The sequence below is a fragment of the Argentina silus genome (assembly GCF_951799395.1).
Source record: "Argentina silus genome assembly, chromosome: 20".
NCBI lineage: Eukaryota > Metazoa > Chordata > Actinopteri > Argentiniformes > Argentinidae > Argentina > Argentina silus.
In genome coordinates, this window is record NC_139674.1 from 9,214,889 (window position 1) to 9,232,323 (window position 17,435).

The window sequence follows — 17,435 nt, forward strand, 5'->3', positions numbered from 1 at the left end:
GATGCGGTGTGGAGGGCCCGCCAGGTCTTTAGAGCCACGCCGGTTCCCACCAATATACGGTGTCAGTTCCTGGCAGGGGGGTAGTTTGCGTGGGTGTGGGGAGGGGGAGGTGGTGGATATCGGGTGACCAGGTTGGGAGTGGGTGGTGGGTGGTGGGTGGTGGGTGGTGGGTGGTGGGTGGTGGGCGGTGGGTGATGGGTCGTGGGTTGGAGCCAGTGTTTTTTGTCTACCTACAATCATTATCTCTGTGAGTCAGAAAGGGAAAAAAAGGGAGAGCGGAGAGTTCAGTTACAGAGTGGATGCTAGTATAGCCATTGCTTTAAGTTTGCTTTAAGAGCTTTGCGTGGAGGGGGTATCAGGTAGCCAGGTGGGCTGTGAAGGAGGCTGTGTGTAAACTTAGGTATTATCTCTCCCACTGTGAGTCAGGAGTAGGAGCTGGGAGATGGGGAGAAGAGAGAGCAGAGCATTGACTAAGACAGGACTCTATTCACTTACTTAAACAAATGTGTTTGCTGTAAGTCGCTTTGGAAAAGGCGTCTGCTAAATGCCATAAATATAAATGTAAATGTCTATTCTATTCATATAAAGCAACAGAATGTATGTGAAACTAAATACTCAAATTGCTATTGAAGGACCTCTATAAGCCATAATTGAGTACCAGGAGAATATGGAAGTCATAGACATTAAGCTTAGGAGTGGATACTACTTTAAGAACTAGGGTCAAAAATGGAAATCTATCTGGATTCAGTTTATATTTACTCAATAGTATTCATCACAAACATTGATTGTAAAAATGCCTCTGTAATGTAACCCCACAACTGACCTTGACTTTTGAAGCAAAGCACAGTCTGTAAAAAAAAGAGAGAGAGAGTTTGTGTGTGTGTGTGTGTGTGTGTGTGTGTGTGTGTGTGTGTGTGTGTGTGTGTGTGTGTGCATGTGTGTGTGTGTGTGTGTGTGTAAAAGACAAAGACCCAGCGGTTGAACTGAAAACACTCCACAGTCTAGGGCTGTGTGGTTCTCTCTTCTTGTGTTTGCACAGCAGCTCAGTTGAAGATTAGGCTGGGCTTTGGTGACGAATCAGGCTTCTTCAAATACTCCACACTGACAGTGGAAGGGGAGGTAGGGAGGTTGGGATGGCCGTGCCGTGTCAACACCCATTCACCCAGACGGTTGCGGCTATGGCACAGACAGCCAGAGGATCCGGGGGCAGAAAATGAATAAACACAGACACACCCGCAGGGAAAGCCACCCCCTCACATCCTCGTCCTCCCAGCTCATGTGTCACACTCCTGGCCGCCTGTTGCCCAGGGTAAGGGCAGAATAACAAACACCGGCAGACTTTGTGATAGCCAAGACTACTATAGCTGGCTACTGAATTACATTTGTATCTGTGTAAGCCATGGCTGGGAGGCAGTGACACAACATTGTGTTCCTATAGTGTAGTAACACGCACATATTGTTGTAATAGCATAGTATTATAGTGACAATATCAATGTTGGATGTTCTTTCTTTTCATACAAAAAAATGCATGAAATCCACTTGACCACAGAGGTGAAGTGGGGTCGTCTGTGCTTTCTCTCTCTCTCTCTCTCTCTCTCTCTCTCTCTCTCTCTCTCTCTCTCTCACACACACACACACACACACACACACACACACACACACACACACACCACACCGCAGGGCCTCCTCCATCCCCCTGGGACTGTTGACAGGACCTCCCTCCAAGACCCCCATGCCTCCAGTGCTGCCAAGCAGACACCTGTCTCAGTTCCCAGCATGCACCGTCCCCCTGGAACACAACAATTACATGGCCTTTACAAGGTCAGGACAGCACATAACAACTGCTGATGCATGGTAGGACAGAGGGCAGATTCCACCTGACAAGGTGTTTGCAAATACTATACCTTAAAAGCCTGTTACAGAATATGTGGTGGAAGCTGGTCGATAGGTACGGGGACTTTAGGGAGATTAAATGTGAGCTGTAATTGCTTGTTGGAGAGATAAAAACATTTACACTTTTTCATTCTCCGTGATAAGGGTTGCTTTACTGCAAGTATTTCTTCTGTCAGAATTTAAAGTAAAGTAGTTTTCTAAAGTTTTGGGAAGAGGAGTAAATGATAATGATACAGACAGCACACAACCCTTTGCCAAGTGGGAGCCCTTAAAAAGTGTGGCCAGAGGCTTTGAATCTTCTTTTTCCCCTTTTTTCTCCACTCCTTTTAGAGATTAGAAGTTAGATTTATAACCATAGTTCTGTCTGATTTATACAAACCAGAAATTCTACCGTTAGTAACATTCCACCCTCTTTTGCTGGTCAAGACAAAAAAGAGACAGTATTTCAGCTTCTGTCACAGCTTCCGTCAAGGACGAAACTCTAAGTTATCAATACCAATATCTGTGGTGTTTCTGAGGTAAAAGCTAAAAAACAGTCTTGCTAACAAGCTATAAACTTGTGTTTATAGCCTCAAAGGAAGACAGAGGAGACAGCATGGCTGAAAGGTAGCTGTAGTTGGGTCCAAAGTGCACTGTGACTGGTGTTTCTCTATGTGCTATGTATTGCATTAAGGAAAGGCTCTCATTCAGAAGCCATTGGGTGAGTGAGTCAGTGCTAATGCACTCACTGAGGCCATTCTGGATACACACATACGCACTGATTGACGACCTTGGCTGGTAATTACTTAATTGAACCTGAACCCGCTGTTAAGTGCATGTCTAATTGCGCTGTGGAAATGTAATGTGTGTCACGGTCCACTATGCTTCACCCTAAGTACCCTGTAGTAGCTTGCTGAAGTTGCTTACGTACGGCTCAGGCGTCTGTTTGAATAGGTGGGAATCAGTGATTCTTTCGCACGTTCTGGCTCAGTTGGTCCCAATACCCTGAGCCAATATTCAAAACAATCAACCTTGGATTTCGGATTTCATGTATTTCAGTTTTGCAGTCACTCAGGCGTTAGCTAAGTAAACACAGAGCAAAGAACCCTTGAGCCTGACCCAAAGCTGCAACCAGGGAGCAAAACTGGCCTTTTTAGCCTGTGTTTGCCTTAGGTTTACGTTGTGTGTTTCTCTGATACACTCTCCTCTCCCCTAAGAGTAACGTGATGGTTCAGATTGTGCAGAAGGCTAATAATATTTGTTGACAGATTGCAGGACTCCCAGGTTATTTTCATATAATCCAGAGAGAGAGAGAGAGAGAGAGAGAGAGAGGCCTTCATATTAGAGTGTTCATATTAGAATTCCACACAGCTCTGAGAGCTTCCTGACATAATTATTCCATATAAAGGGAGAACAGCCTCGTAAAGGCACTTTATTTCAGGGTCCATAAAAGCACTGGCCTGTAGGGTTCTGTCTGATGAGCTACACAGTTAACTCAAGGAGCCGCGTAATGCGTCCCATACCCTCTCTGTCGACGCCACGCCAGGCCTGACCACTGTTTTTCCCCTGCCTCCAAGATCCCATTAGTATTCCCAACACCGCTAAACCTGTCTACAATGCCTCGCCCCTACGCCCCTCGCCCAGCATGTGTGAACGTGCGGCCGTTAGCCTCCTGCACTGTGGTTTAATTAGCCACTAATGGCGGTTGACGGAACATCGCTAATCACCGGCGAGGCTAAAGCCCTGACAGAGACGTCCTTGTCATTCCCACCATCTCTCCTGCCCTCCACCGGTGGCATGACACGAGGGGAACTGTCGTTAGTGTTAACGGCCGTTTCCATGCTGGTTAAAAGGGCCTTGAGGCTTCCCCCTGCCCTCCTCTGACTGAGCGGGTGTGTAGCACATGCTATCAACACAGTAGCAATACAAATCAATAACAGCCCCTACCAAATCATTTATCCACCGCCCTCTGGTGTTAGCAAAGCTGCACTTTCATCTTAGAGTGGCTAAATGAATGGATACACTTCCCAGAGCTCTGCTTTTGTTCCTGGTATTGCATTAGCATGGTGCCCATTTTGTGGTTAGAGACCAGAGAGCTGTCATCAGTGTTTTGAATGTGCTTCGGTTTTGTTTTCAAGGCCACTAGCAAAATGTAATATTAGGCAAACATATCTGTGGAATGTTTGTGCACAGCAAATGCAAACGGTAGCCTCTCTCCTATCATATGGAAGGATTAGGATGTGGTTTTGTTGACCCTAATATAATACACTAAAACCCATACAGAGCTAGGCCTATAGCCTAGATTAGGCAACAGAAGTTTCTGTGTGTGTTTAGTTGCGAATTCTATCATACATACCAAAACCGACTGTGATTTAGACCACAACGATAAGCCTGTCAGCAAGTTGTGCCAGGAGGTTTTTGGATTGAGCCTGGACAGAGCAATGTGAGAATGTGCTAGAAACGTACATTCCAAAAACCCTCCCCCACATGGCTGTAGGTTCCTTGTTGTTGTGTGCTTCATATTTCCCAATCATGGTAGGACTATTTTGCAGAGAGTTGTTGCCTAAGCTAGCTTGCAACATTGAAGAAAATGGAAGAAAACCCGAAGGAAAAACTGACTTCTGTTTTGCCAGAAGTGTGCTATATATACAAAATCGAGTCGATGAGGTATTTCATTGGTTTGATGTGTGGCGAGGCTTCGCTCATTTCAAACAGGTTTCAAACCCCTTTGTAGCTGCTTTCTGCAAAGGATTTCCCCAGGCTTTCCGTACTAGGAATGCCTGGTCTCAACAAGGATAGGGTTGAAGTGACTGCAGCCACAGAATAAGAACACAGGATTGTATTATTACCAATGTAGACAGAATCTACTTTTAGAAATGCATGTTTTAAATTTAATATTTCAGTAGGATATCTATCACAAAAACACACTTCATACACAGGAGTATAACTTTTTCCTGATGCATGGGCAAATTGCACAAGTTGCACTAATAGCGCTTGAGACCAATACAGTTCTGACACAATGCTCTCAAGGCTGCTTCTCTATTACATGGCAATCCTACTGAGAATAAGGTACAGTCGTGCGACTCAGCAAAATAGTCCCAGGGAATCCTGAAAATAGCAATTTACATGCACATTGTTTCCGTATTGCAGAGTAATAAAGCTGATCATGTGAATTTCTAATTTTTAATTGCCACTTGAATGGGCCTATATGCCTGGAGGACCGCTAAGCCATTTCACTGGGTCTCCATGGAGAGGGTGACATTGAGAAAGGGTGGCATACGGGGTACAGTTTCAGTACCGTACCCACTGGACTGGGCATGCTCCCCAATGCCTAGGAGGACATCAATCTGCAATCCAATGCTGCCTTGGGGCCTCAACCAGCATTCATTGTTTTATGAGACACTGAAACATTGCAGTGTTGAAGAACAAGCCACTTTTTAAAGACCTATGCACCTATGTATTGATATGGTGTGCCTGCAGACTGCTGTTATAGATGTTAAAAAACAACCGCAAACAATTAGGCCCTTTTCAACATTGAAACAATCAAAGCTCTTACAATGGTAAAACATATTGCCTCCTAGGGTTTGTGTATTCCCAGTGTGGACTATACATCTCTATAAATGAAATGTATCAATGGCTGTATTGTTTTGATGCTACCAGAAAGTAAAATAATGTCTCCCAGATTTAAAAAAATAAATTTGCACTCGCTGATACAGGCCCAAAACACTCAAGAGAATGTTCTGTTATAAGATAAGATGTAAGGGAGAATGGCTGGACTTTGGCCAGAAAAAGAAAACAGCAATTCAAACTGCAACACGGGGCTCCGGAGAGACAACTGCTCTGGGCTTTTCTGCTTCATTTTGACTTTGCAACAACAGTGCCAGCTAATTTGATCTTTCCTCTCATATTTGCCCTTGAGACTTCACCATGTTGAGACAATTTCTGAGAATGCACTCGTGTTGCTTATCATTCTGTAAGTTGTCTCTCAGCCAAGAGCACCACACTGCATAGTCTGTCAACAAAATGGAGAAAATCTGCCTAAAATGTAAGACGCATGCACTCTCATGCTAACTGTTATAGCTTTGTGCTCAAAACCTAAATTAGCCAACAGCTGCTTGATAAGGTCTCAAAAACACTTTTAAATCACACTGGCTGTTTGTTTGATTTGACATAGTTTCCCATTTATTCTTAAGGGCTGTTTTCAGGGCAGAATGTGCAAATTAAATTAGGCTCTACAATGTGAGGGCTGCGTTCAAAGTGTCTGGCTGTAAACAACAGCGGTCCACACTGCTGCAGCCTGGCTCTACTGGCCAGTGTGCCTATCAGTGGAGGCTGGTGCAGGTAGAAATAGGAGGACGGGCTCATTGTAATGCATGGAAGGGAATCAGGAATGGTATCTCATGCGTTACAATGAGCTCTTCCTCCTATTTTTACGTCCTCCGATTTCTACCTCCACCAGCCTCCCCGGTGTGCCTGTATACCGAGGAGACTTGTCATCAGATGTGTAATTGTGGCCGTCATGCCTATAATCACATCTTATTGGAATGCACCCATGCAAAGCCGGCACAGATGATCTAGAGAGCCCAGTGAGTGACAATCAGCCATTGATTCTGGCCCTTCATCATAAATGGATGGGTGGATTGTCTCTCTCTCTCTCTCTGAGTTTGCTTGCCCCAGTAATGATCCTTAAGATTAGGAGAGAAGGACACCCTCTTAGATGCCAGCGTGGCTCTAGGATTAGCTGTCATTGATTAGCAAGCTAGCCATTTCAGACAACTCAGCGGGTGCCATAGCAGTGTAGCTGATGTTTTGGTATTGGATGACTATGTTGAGTAAATATCCACGGGAGAGGAACGTTAATGAGGTTGCCTCAGATCCCTCTTTTGGTGTCAGCACATCTCCCAATCAATGCAGGAGTGTAAACATCCTGTAGAGAAAGAGGGAAAATGTGTGAGTGTGTGTGTGTGTGTGTGTGTGTGTGTGTGTGTGTGTGTGTGTGTGTGTGTGTGTGTGTGTGTGTGTGTGTGTGTATTTGTGTGTGTGTGTGTATTTGTGTGTGTGTGTGTGTGTGTGTGTGTGTGTGTGTGTGTGTGTGTGTGGGCTGGCACTGCTGAGGGGGGTTAGAACCTGCAGCGAGTTTGGCATCGTTTTAAGGGAGGTCTGAAAGAGGAAAATAGGACACATCACAGTGGCATCCGCTGACATTGAGAGCTATCTCCAGATGTTCTGTAAATAAACAGATGAATCAATGTCGTGGCTATGCCTATTTCCAACCCAGAATGTTAACCTGAATGCTCTCGACATTTAGAATTAGTGTAGAAACTCTATAGACACATTGTGAGTAGAATGATGAATTATAGCTGACTACTTAAGTCTCCTTCAATTCAGTGTCAGACAATTGTCAGCTTTAATGAATTAATTATCGTTTCCAGAAGCATGTTTCTGTACGCTATTACCATTCAATTATATAATCACATGATACTAGGAAGCTCCATCTTTAGCAATTTTCAAGAATAGGTTGAAGACTGTTATGCTCGGTTTGGCTTTTAATTGACTGTATTTTAAATGCTGACAGTTTAGGCTTTTAACTAATTGTTTTTATGACATGTCAAGTTTTTGATCTAATTTTATGCTTTTGACTTGTGAATCTCTGCACTGGCACTTTTATCTTTTTATTACTCTTTTTTTTTAATTTGATTTTAAATTTGACCTTTTAAATTGTTATTATATTGCACTTTTTTTTCTTTTTTAATGCATCTATTCTGTAAAGCACTTTGAATTGCATTCAGTTGTATGAATATGTGCTATACAAATAAATTTGCCTTGCCTTGAATAAGACCATAACATTTGTTCTCCAAGCTCTATACCCTTCCCTCCGGTTGAGAAATATATTTCAAGATTACATAAATTACAGGTGATTTAATATCAGGTATGATGATGGAGAATAACATCCTATTGAGAATGCTTTGTAATTGAACTCCCCCCAAAAGCAGGTTTGGGTTTAAAGCGTGGAAGGAAGGAAGGAATTTAGTATCTATGTGACCATAGTTCTTCTTGAGGTTCTACATATGTGTTTCTATTGATCTGGGCTTACTGCTGTAAGATCAATACACATCATTGCCTCTGTAAATGATAAGTAGCCTGTTATGCCTGTGGGACGATGACAGGTGGGTGGGAGAGAGAGAGAGAGAGAGAGAGAGAGAGAGAGAGAGAGAGAGAGAGAGAGAGAGAGAGAGAGAGAGAGAGAGAGAGAGAGAGAGACTCTTTTAGTGTCACCCCCTCTCATGCTGACTGTGTGTACAGTATGTAGGAGGCAGTGGAGGTAGAAATAGGAGGACGGGCTCATTGTAATGCATGGAATGGAATGAGGAATGGTATCAAACACTGTGCCTGATTGTGCCACCAATGGTGGTAATCCTTCAGGCACATGACACTTGAGTATTTCTCACTGTTATTTATTTGTCTAAGAAAAACACATTTTCTAAAATTATTCACATGTACAGCAACAGCGATGCATTCATGCGAGGGATGTCTCATATAGCTGCAAACAAATTACTGCAAAATTATCATTGGTAGCAGTTGGGAAAGGAGGAAAAAAGCAATCTTTCTAAAGTAGATACACAGATACACCTCCTTCATCAAGGGAGAAAAAAATGGCAACACACGTTATTTTTTCAGGTAGTCTCCCTTTCCTTATTCATCGTCTTCCTATGGTACCGTTTTTTGATTCGACAGTCTACAGTAAATGTATATATATAATAATGTAATGTATATAATAATATATATATATGGACACAAACATATTCTTGTGTACCAGACTCACAGGTTTATGAAAGGTTTACGTTGTGTTGTAAGACACCATGGCTGTGGGGACTAATACAAGCAATCTAGCCAATACCAACACCTTTAATTCAACAGTCAAAAGTCAATACAAATCAAATCAGGTTCAAACCAATACCAATATCTCTCCCCCACCCCCCTGACCTAATAGATGCCCAGCTTGTCCCAGAAGTCACAGATATGGTCCCTGGTGCCCACCTGGGCGTGTGAGCGCACAGTGAAGTTCATGACCAGCCAGCTGCTGGTGTCCGAGTAGCGCGGCCACACTGGTGGGCGCTGCTGCCTGCAGAAGTTGGTCTGCTGCACCCGTGATGCTGGGTCCCCGGTGTGGGCAAACGCCCCCCAGAAACACAGCATCCGATTGGACAGCAGCCGCTCGGGTGGGGACAGTGTGAAGTTAGCTACGGAGGCCGAGTTGAACAGGAAGGGCAGCTCGGCGCCATGACAAGCATGGTCGTAGCAGAAGCTCAGGCCCGACCACACACTGTGGTCTGATGTCACGTGGTCGAAGACATACATCCACACAGCGCTGCCCGCCTTGGTGCCTGCGCGGGCCGACTTGCGGGAGGGGCACAGGAACACGTAGTCTGTCACAATCTGGGAGGAACGGGAGAGAGGATACAGTGGTAATTTAGAGGTTAAATCAGACTCAAACAAATGGAGCAAAAGGCAGAAAGGGCAGAAAGTTTGCACTTTGATAATGTCCATGTAATTTGACACTTTATTCTAATGGCACTTTGGTAGGATTGGATTGCTCACAATAACCTGCATCCTGCCCCATCCTCCCCTATCTTGCATCTTATGTTCACAGCATACAGGTACATCTTATCTTAAGGCTCATCCAAAGCTATATTCTCTGTCTGAGGCCATCGAACGAAGGGAAATGAGTCCCTCGTGGCAGGAGTGGACCACAGAACTGGAGCTGAAGCATTTTCTCCTGCTTGTTACTTGGAAACCACTCACTCTTTAGGAATACACACAGGACAATCAGCCGCCCACACTACAGAAAAACAGCACACACCCACACACACCCACACACACACACAACAGGTGCAATATCTACAGAGGTTCTAATGTTTAGTAAATCAGGCCCTGTGTCTCCTCATATCAGTCTCTTTGTTTCTCTCTCTCTCTCCCCAATCTCTCTTTCTCTCTTCATCCATTTCCTTCCATCTCCCCTTATGCCACTTACATCGACACACATACACATTAATTTCCTCTTCTCTCCCGCACTACCTCTCTCTCCCCACCCTTCCCTCTCCCCCCTCCCTCCCTCCCCTCTCTCCCCTCCCTCCCTCCCTCTCCTACTATGACATACCCCAGCCTTGGGTCTTCTGTCTCAGTGTGATACGGCTGACATTTGTCGTGACCCCCAGACTCTCCTGAGACCTGTCCTTTAGGAGGAGGGGCAGAGCTGCGTTCCTCAACTTGAGACAGTGGTGAACTCGGCATGAATACCAAACAGCAGTAGGAGTGTCATCTCCCGCCCCGCGCTCCTCTCAGCCCTCATCTCAGCCCTCATCTCCTACTTAAGATTTAAAACATTGAGAGAAATGCTTCAGGCTGTTGATGATCTGTGCTCTCTGTCAATCATTTGCATGTGGGCTTGAAAATAAGAGCCCTCTTCATACTATTAAATGCCGCCTTCACCACAATGTTGAATGCTTTTAATATTGTAGATCATATGTGGATTACACTTTATTTTGTGGTCTACTATTTACCCAATATTTACTTGTAAATGACATGGTTTTTAGATATGAATTGCATAGTAAAATTTTAATCATATCTTATGATTTACCAGATTTTTTTTATTTGGGATTCATTAAAAAAAGCACTGCAAGGCACATCGGCCATTTAGTTACCAATTGAATTCCTTAATGCAAATACCATAATTTCTTGTAAATCAGGCACATGACAGAGGAAACAGGACCATAAAACAAAGCATTACCTATATGCGTTTATAATCTGTTCCTCTCTTCTCTACGGAATCTGAGGTACGGAATCTGTGCCCATGATAGAGCGGTCTCCATTTCTCTGATCTTACAGGCTGATCTGCTGTCACTGTTGGACTGAGGAGTCTCATCTGTAGAGCAGGAGTGAGTCTGCACCTCAAAGAGACTATGCCATTCTCCTCCAGGTTGTCCACTCACTTCACCCATACTAATGATGTTCCACAAGGAGTGCTAAGGAGCTTCTTAACAGAAACTAGAGCTGTATCCCCCCCTGCTGGTAAGTTGTGGGAGTGACCCCCTCAACAGTCTGGGGTAGCCTACATTTGAAACACGATTTAGATTGTATGATGAAGAAACAGAATGTTTTTCAAAGGTTTACATCTAAAAGAGTTAATGCAGTCATATATAAACAAAAACAAAAAACTTTTCTCTCAGACCTCTTGAGATTATGTAATGTATGTAAGTGTCATAAGATTCATGGTATACCAAAGCACCCGAAACTAGTTTAGAATAGTTAAGATAGTTAAGAGAATTCCACAGACTGTTGACTAAATAACACAGCCGTGTTTATGGACCTTCAGTGGGTCTCATCTGGAGCACTGAGACGAGGCGAGAGGAGGAGAACAGCTGTGTCCTTGTCACGCTCTAGAGCCTCTCCACAGTCCACTGGCTACTCAGGCTGCTGGATCAATCAATACAGATGTGACTGACTAGCCCTGTAGCCACTGATCTGGACTGTGGTGAAGTGAGAAATCTTTATTCTTTAAATCACACACACACACACGCATGCATGCACACACGCGCGCGCACACGCACACACACAGACGTGTCAGGGCAGAGAGAGCAACGTTGCGTCTCTACCTTTTTTCCTCTGAAGTCTACACTTGTGTTCTTCTTCTACAGACTGACACTGTGTGTCTAAGCTGAGAGAGCCTAGACATGGTTCAATGACTATAAATGTTTCTGCTGCTGTACACTTCAATGAATAGGGATTGGGTTGTGAGATATACAGTTTTGTGCACATCCAATGACCACATATGATTGTGTGCAGATGAATATTAAGTTCAATTTGCACTTTAGAAAAACAGAAAAGGGAAGATTTGTTTAAAAGTGAGCATGGCTGACAACACTTCAATCATTGCCTGGTTTTCACCTGCCTGATAATGACTACTTTTCTGTTAACTATAAAATGTAACTGTTTGGGAGCATTCATCTGTTTACTTACAGGTATGATATATACAGGTATGATACAGGTATGATATATACAGGTATGATACAGGTATGATATATACAGTGAGCTTCCTGTTGCTAAACTAACAGAGCCAAATGAGTGTCTCTGAATATTGTAGCTGTGAAGGCTGACACACAGGGACAGGAAGCAGTCCTCACCTGAGACAGCATATCTCTGCGGTCAGCGTCCTTGTACATAGGCAGGTACTTGCGCAGGATCCTGAGGGCGTGCTGTTTGAAGATAGCTGTGGTGTAGACCGTGCACTCCACTGCCGATACAGGCTTGGTGAAGACCCCGTACACGAAGATCACCCCCTCCTCCGAGGTGGTCCCTGCAGGTCGCACATTAAACACACAAACATAATTGCGTTTAGACTCTGGGACATTAATCTATAGAATCCAAAGGTTCACAAGTACGGCCCTGATTTCTTCCTCGTCTGTCTAGGAAAAACCTCTGAGCCTTAACTATAGTTAACCTTTGTCTAGAGTTTATCCTGGCCAGGTCATAGGAAGAATGCAGGGCCCTATTTATTATTTATTTATTTTAGGAGATTATATTGAATTTATACAACACTTTAGTAGTAGTATACTATATGGATGGTGTTTATATGGGGGAAGCTGGTCTTATGTGAATGTGTTTGAAGTGGGACTCACCGAGGAGTACACGTTTCTCCTTCTGCCAGTGTCCCTTCTGGAAGGCAGTCACTACCTGCTCCTTGATCAGCTCCCCATCGATGTATGGACCCCAGACCTCAAACATCTCCAGGAACCTGAATGGATTCACCACCCTGGAACCTTAGAGAGAGAGGGGGGGGGGGAAGAAAAATAAGGTAAAAGAGAGAAATTAGCTACCAATTGCCTATGCACAGTGGTGTGACCCCATTTCAAAACACTGCAGTGCCAAAGTGAATTAAGTATGTTTATTGTCTAAATCACAATGAGATGGGGTTCTGGTTATGCCATGCAATACTGGTTAAAGGTAGCCCAGTTAAATGGCTAGTCTAGGATAAGAGACACAGGTAGCCTACTTGACTTCATCTGGGCAGCGAGGACAGCCTGCGGACTGAGGGACAGCAGGCACACAATGTTGTTCACGGTGCAGTTGGCCAGCTTGGCAAAGCCTTTCCCCAGCTTCAGGGCATCGTGTCTGGAACAAAGTCAACAAAGATATATAGGCCATCTCTACCCTTCGAGAGCATCAGGGTAGTACCGCAACTGCATATCTTACAGTCGACTGCATATCTTACAGGCCAATGTACTGTACAGCTGGGCAATATCTATGTACACAACAGGTTCAGGAAATACTGCCTATTCAGAGGTTGTTTTCGGGCACAGTGAGGACCTTCTGTTTAGAGCTAAGTTCAAGAGCACTAGCACACATTGGGGTCAGAGGTTGCTCACCTTGTCTTCAGAGGGATGGAGAAGGGCAGGCTTTGGAAAATAGCCTGTTTGAACAGGGGCTTACTGCTCTGCATCATCAGGTGAAGGCTAACTGACTGGGCACCTGCACTCTCCCCAAATATCGTCACCTGTGTCAGACATTACAAGATTGTTAAGTTAGAGTCGATTACATGCATACACGCATACACACACCAACACAAACAATTTTACTGGAGAGTTAGCTGTTCTTCTAGTACATGGTTTCTTGGACTTGGACTGCTTGGACACATGTGTCTTTCAACAAATACAGAATCATTACTGATAAATTGATTTTTTAATTTTCATTGTTTTATGAGCTGGAGGTGGTAGACAGAACTGAACCGAATAAATAAAATCAGTTGAGAACTTTCGCCAACTAGGTGACGCGTCACTGTCTGTATGAGGTCAGTACCAGCAATTCTTCTGTAAACACAATCCAACCCATGTATTTGTGCTGTGGCTCTACAACATAGTCCTTTCTCCAAACAGCCCCTGTTCCCACTTCCCTCACTCTACATCCACTCAGAGACATCTCATCTGGACTGGAGCTCTGTTATGTTCCCAGAGTGGCTTCACTACAAATGAGTCACGACAGCAGCGCCGCAGACCACTCAACAACAAACACAACTGAAATACAGCCTTTTAGACCCAAATCCTGGGTTGAAATCCATGGTTGATATACACTCACCGAGCACTTTATGAGAAACACTATACTAATACTGGGTAGGGCCTCCCTTTGCTCTCAAAACAGCCTCAATTCTTCATGGCATTGATTCCACAAGATGTTGGATACATTCCTTTGAGATTCTGGTCCATGATGACATGATTGCATCACGCAATTCCTGCAGATTTTTCAGGTGCACTTTCAAGCTGTGAATCTCCCGTTTTACCACATCCCAAAGGTGTTCTATTGGATTCAGATCCAGTGACTGGGAAGGCCACTGAAGAACACTGAACTCATTGCCATGTTCATGAAACCAGTTTGAGATGACTTTTGCTTTGTGACATGGTGCATTATCATGCTGGAAGTAGCCATTAGAAGATGGGTAAATTGTGGCCATGAAGGGATGCACATGGTCAGCAACAATACTCAAATAGGCTGTGGCATTCAAGCGATGATTGATTGGTATTAACGGGCCCAAAGTGTGTCAAGAAAACATTCCCCACGCCATTACACCACCTCCACCATGAGAAGGTGTACAGGTGTTCCTAATAAAGTGTTCGGTGAGTGTATATCTAACACTATGTTGTTGGTTTTCATGTAATAGGTCCCAACTGAAAGAAACGACCCATTCAGATAATCAGAGACTCGAGGTGCTACAGTACTGGGAGTGTGGTCCATGTTATATTGAATTATGTTTGCTTACCTTGCTGGGGTCGCCTCCAAACATGGCAATGTTCCGTTGGACCCAGAGAAGAGCTGCCTGCTGATCCATGATCCCATAATTACCTGCAGCTGAGGTTTTAGGATCTTTTCCCGAGACAAGGAAACCAAACGCTCCTGAAATTAAACAGTAATTCACAAGGTTGTTGAAAAATAGAAAACTACAAACACAAAAATCGAAATCATCACTCAGATATCAATTATGCACACACATACACACACACACACACAAACCCCCTGCCACGCACACACTAATGATTCACACAAGGTCTATTTTTCTGCGCTGTATCAGGTCTCAAATAAATTAAGATTGTATCCCAATGAGACTAGCAAAAATTATGGATGATCAAAAAACAAAAGCCTTACCAAGCCTATACTCCATGCTCACAACCAGGCTGTGTGTGAAGTTACTGATGAACCTCCCGTCATACAGGGGCTTGGAGGCTGAGCCAGCGATGAAATCTCCCCCGTGAATCCACACCATCACTGGCAGGGGCTTCAGCAGAGGGTAGCTGAAGTTTACATCCAAAGGCACAAAGATGTTGAGGTAGAGGCAGTCCTCACTCACCTATGGGAAAATTTAAGTACAGTTGATGATTGTTATTCAATGATAGGAGAATTGTACATTAAATGTATAATCAATTCTGGATGTTCTCAGCAAAGTTTTCATAACTTTTTCCATTGCAGGTTTCACCTTCAACACAATGCATATGACATCATATTTCACTGAAAAACCCAATATCAAACACATTTGATCAGTTACAATTTCCCTACCATCTGGGGACACTTGTCAGAGATGGGGCCACGGCAGCCTTGCATACAGGCAGCCCTGGGGTATGTGGCATCATGCACCCCCGGCCAGGGGGTCAACAATCTGGGGGGCTTCCAGCGATACGCAGCCACGGGTGGGTCGGCATAGGGTATCCCATAAAATACATGAGACTTATCCACTGTGAGTCCCTTGATCACCCCATCCTTGGTCAACACTATGGGGCCATAGTCAGGGATCCCGGTGTTGACTGTGTTGGGAATGACTGGTTTGTCCTCGTTCCAGAGTGGAATAGGGTCCTCTGAGTCCTCAGGTTCCTCAAGTAAGTTTCCTTCAGAATGCAGCTCTCGGTTGATGACGAGCGGCTCATCCCAAACTGGCAGTCCGGTGGAGAAGAGACTCCCCAGCCAGCTGGCCAGGTCCATGTCATTCTCATTCATACTCTCATACGCGTCTCCGAAGGGTAAAACCAAGCCCAGGGCACAAAGCAGCAATAACCAATAACAGCTCTCCATCTTTACTGACTAAATATAGGAAGGATATATAAATAGGATATATTAATATTATTAATATCTCCTAGATGCTGACTCTCAGATCATCCTGGACTTCTGTAAAGTCCTAGCTGTGGAAGAAAGCAGGTCTATGGCAAAGGGCTCCTACAGTCTAGCCTGTGTGTATACTTGTGACACCAATTTGGCCAATTGGAGAACCATGGATAGTTGTGAGACAAAACCTCTCTTGTCAGCTCTGTGTAGACTGGGACTCATGACTATGATATTTGGGATAGCTTGGACCCTGTGATGCAGCTCCAGTAATGGGAGGCAAGTGGTCTTTCCTTTACCTAATGAGATAATGCAGATACTCATGATGTGAAGCTCATTCTTGAGAAGTCACAATATCAGACCTAGTTCATTAGTGTGTGTATTGTAAGCAGAAGTAGGCGTCTAAATCATTAGGATGTTGCCAGTAATACACTCCTTTTTATATATATTTCATAAACTGTTGATTTCAATCTAAGGTGTAACACATGTTTGGCTTTCTAAAAAATGTAATTTAAAACATAAATGGATTAAGACATGCGTCAATTGAGATTGGCGCCGCACCTGCACATCTGTCAATCATAATTATTTAATGACTTGTCAATCGTTGGCAAGTCAATCACGCTTACCTGAGCGCAAAATAGGAGTTCCAAGAAACATGTAAATATACTTGATATCGCCTATGTAGTTTGTAGAAATGCTCAATTAACATGCATATTGCACTTGACAAATCTCGATTTTACTTTTGCAGGATGTACTTCGCGTTTTCATTCATCTTGTTTATACTTGTACCCCACTCGATATCTCCCGGTAAGTACCGCCTGCTCGGCATAAATATGTTACACGTCACATAAATGATTACAAGTTACTTGCAACCGTTTTGTTGTTCACACGTTTTCTCGTGCAATTTGTGAGATCTCAGTCATTAAACTTTTTCAGGAAGTTGCAACAATCTTTCATTCTCCATATGTTGGATGTTCAGTAGAAATTCGTCGTTGGACAGGTAAAGGAAACTAATATGTTAATCCCAAACATAATGTCAGTATGCTGTGTCATGCACACTGTTACAGTATATGCGTATTTAGTCCACTCCTCTCCTTCCTATACTCCAGCATATCACCAGAAAGCAATATTTGGCTAAACGCCACGAAATTGCAATCCATTGGGAGACAGGACCAATTTACCTCTTTGACAGTGGCCACAGCTGTAGAGCACAACATAACACTTGAGTACGAAGGCAATGTGCTGAAATGGGCATTCTCAATCATCCCAAGTACGTTTTTTTAGTCTTCCATCCTGGACATAATTTGTACATGATCTATTTTCCATTCAGTTATTAGATGTTGCTGCAGTGGCTTTAAACAATTTTGAAGGTGTGTTAGCTTTCAAAAGATGATACAATGGTAACTTATATATTTTTTAATCTTGAA

General features: G+C 43.8%; 1 protein-coding gene across 1 annotated transcript; it reads right to left on the reverse strand.

Moving 5' to 3' along the window:
• Nucleotides 1-8,856: 8,856 nt before the first annotated feature.
• On the reverse strand, nt 8,857-15,981 carry LOC310820300 (cAMP-regulated D2 protein; the record flags this gene model as incomplete). Its single annotated transcript, XM_083691881.1, has 8 exons — nt 8,857-9,309; nt 12,054-12,226; nt 12,549-12,689; nt 12,923-13,041; nt 13,296-13,423; nt 14,681-14,814; nt 15,064-15,265; nt 15,472-15,981. The coding sequence occupies 8 exons, from the start codon at nt 15,979-15,981 to the stop codon at nt 8,857-8,859; spliced, it is 1,860 nt and encodes a 619-aa protein (XP_083548007.1).
• Between the last annotated feature and the right edge of the window lie 1,454 nt (nt 15,982-17,435).